Source organism: Protobothrops mucrosquamatus, unplaced genomic scaffold (genome assembly GCF_001527695.2).
Source record: "Protobothrops mucrosquamatus isolate PMUCROS unplaced genomic scaffold, P.Mucros_1.0 scaffold2060, whole genome shotgun sequence".
NCBI classification, from domain to species: Eukaryota; Metazoa; Chordata; class Lepidosauria; order Squamata; family Viperidae; genus Protobothrops; species Protobothrops mucrosquamatus.
The window spans coordinates 60,260-61,447 of record NW_015388165.1 but is presented as its reverse complement, the minus strand read 5'-3'; the positions used below and the strand labels follow the sequence as shown (position 1 = coordinate 61,447).

Here is a 1,188-nt window from a genome sequence, read left to right as displayed (position 1 = left end):
TCATCTTGGCTTTAAAAGTAATATTCAAGTCTGTCTTGGAGAAAGCTCAGATGGAACATCAGCTTCGGAGAGAGATAGAAATCTTAAGTCATCTCAGGTAACCCAGCTGGAATGACATGGGATGAATGTTTAGCTCTTAGTTGGATGGAGTTATCCTTGTCCTATTGCCCCTTTAGCTCTATCCTTTGGAACTAGATCATTGGAAAATATGGGTTTTGAAATATAAACATAGAGCATAGCTGGAGGCTGTACTGTTTCAGCATACAACCAAAATCCACTGCTCACCATCTTTTTAGAGCAAGATAGTATTTCCAAACATTGAAAAAATTGTTAGATCTGTGCAGAATAGTTTTGACGTTGCCTCAAGATCTGGATAGTTTCTTCTACCACATAGACGAAAGCTTCCATGAGTATTCAGAACAAAACAGTGCAGATGTTCTGAAGGGAAGTGCCACTTAAAAAGCTGCTTCAACTGAAGCGTTGAAGCAAAACTTCCTTTAAAAAAATTGTAGTGCATGGCCCTAACGCAGATTCCAAATTAGTGCCTCGATCTCAAACTAATCCAGTCTTTTAAAATCAAAAGTACCGGTAGTTTGTCCCCTTCCTTGAGTTGGAAGTGGACTTTTTTTTAGATTATCCCCTAACTTTTGTGGACTATCCTTGAGACAGGAGTGTCTATCAACATTCCTTTCTAAAGTCAATTTTCTAATAAGTCCCTTTTGGATCACCAATCACAGTTGTAAAATTCTTCCCATTCCCCCCCCCCCATGCTCTTTCTAGACATCCAAACATTTTAAGAATGTATAACTACTTTCACGATAAGACACGGATTTTTCTGATGCTGGAATATGCTCCAGGGGGAGAGCTGTACAAGGAATTACAAAAAAATAATCGATTTGATGATAATAGAACGGCCACTGTAAGTACTATCCTGTTAGATGAATATATTCTGTTAGAACCAAAACATAAGAAAAGCACTGAACGTTAACGTATATACATAATTGGATTAATTACAAGTAATCATAATATATTTGTCTGAGATACCAATAATCACAGAATTGGGTAATGAGAACGGGATGGGGGAGTAGGGCAACCATCCTTGTTCTCCTTGACTACTCACTAGCCTTCAATATCATTGGCCATTATATGCTTTTGAGTTGGCTATGGGGCAGGGGCTGGGTTACATTG

The 1,188-nt window shown here is 38.4% G+C and overlaps 1 protein-coding gene across 1 annotated transcript in view; it reads left to right on the top strand.

The window, feature by feature from the left end:
* LOC107294711 (aurora kinase B-B-like) overlaps positions 1-1,188 on the top strand; it is an 8,461-nt gene that overhangs the window by 2,403 nt on the left and 4,870 nt on the right. The window contains exons 2-3 of the mRNA XM_015823966.1: positions 1-97; positions 781-919. Coding sequence (XP_015679452.1) covers positions 1-97; positions 781-919 — 236 coding nt within the window. The remainder of the gene's footprint in view (positions 98-780; positions 920-1,188) is intronic.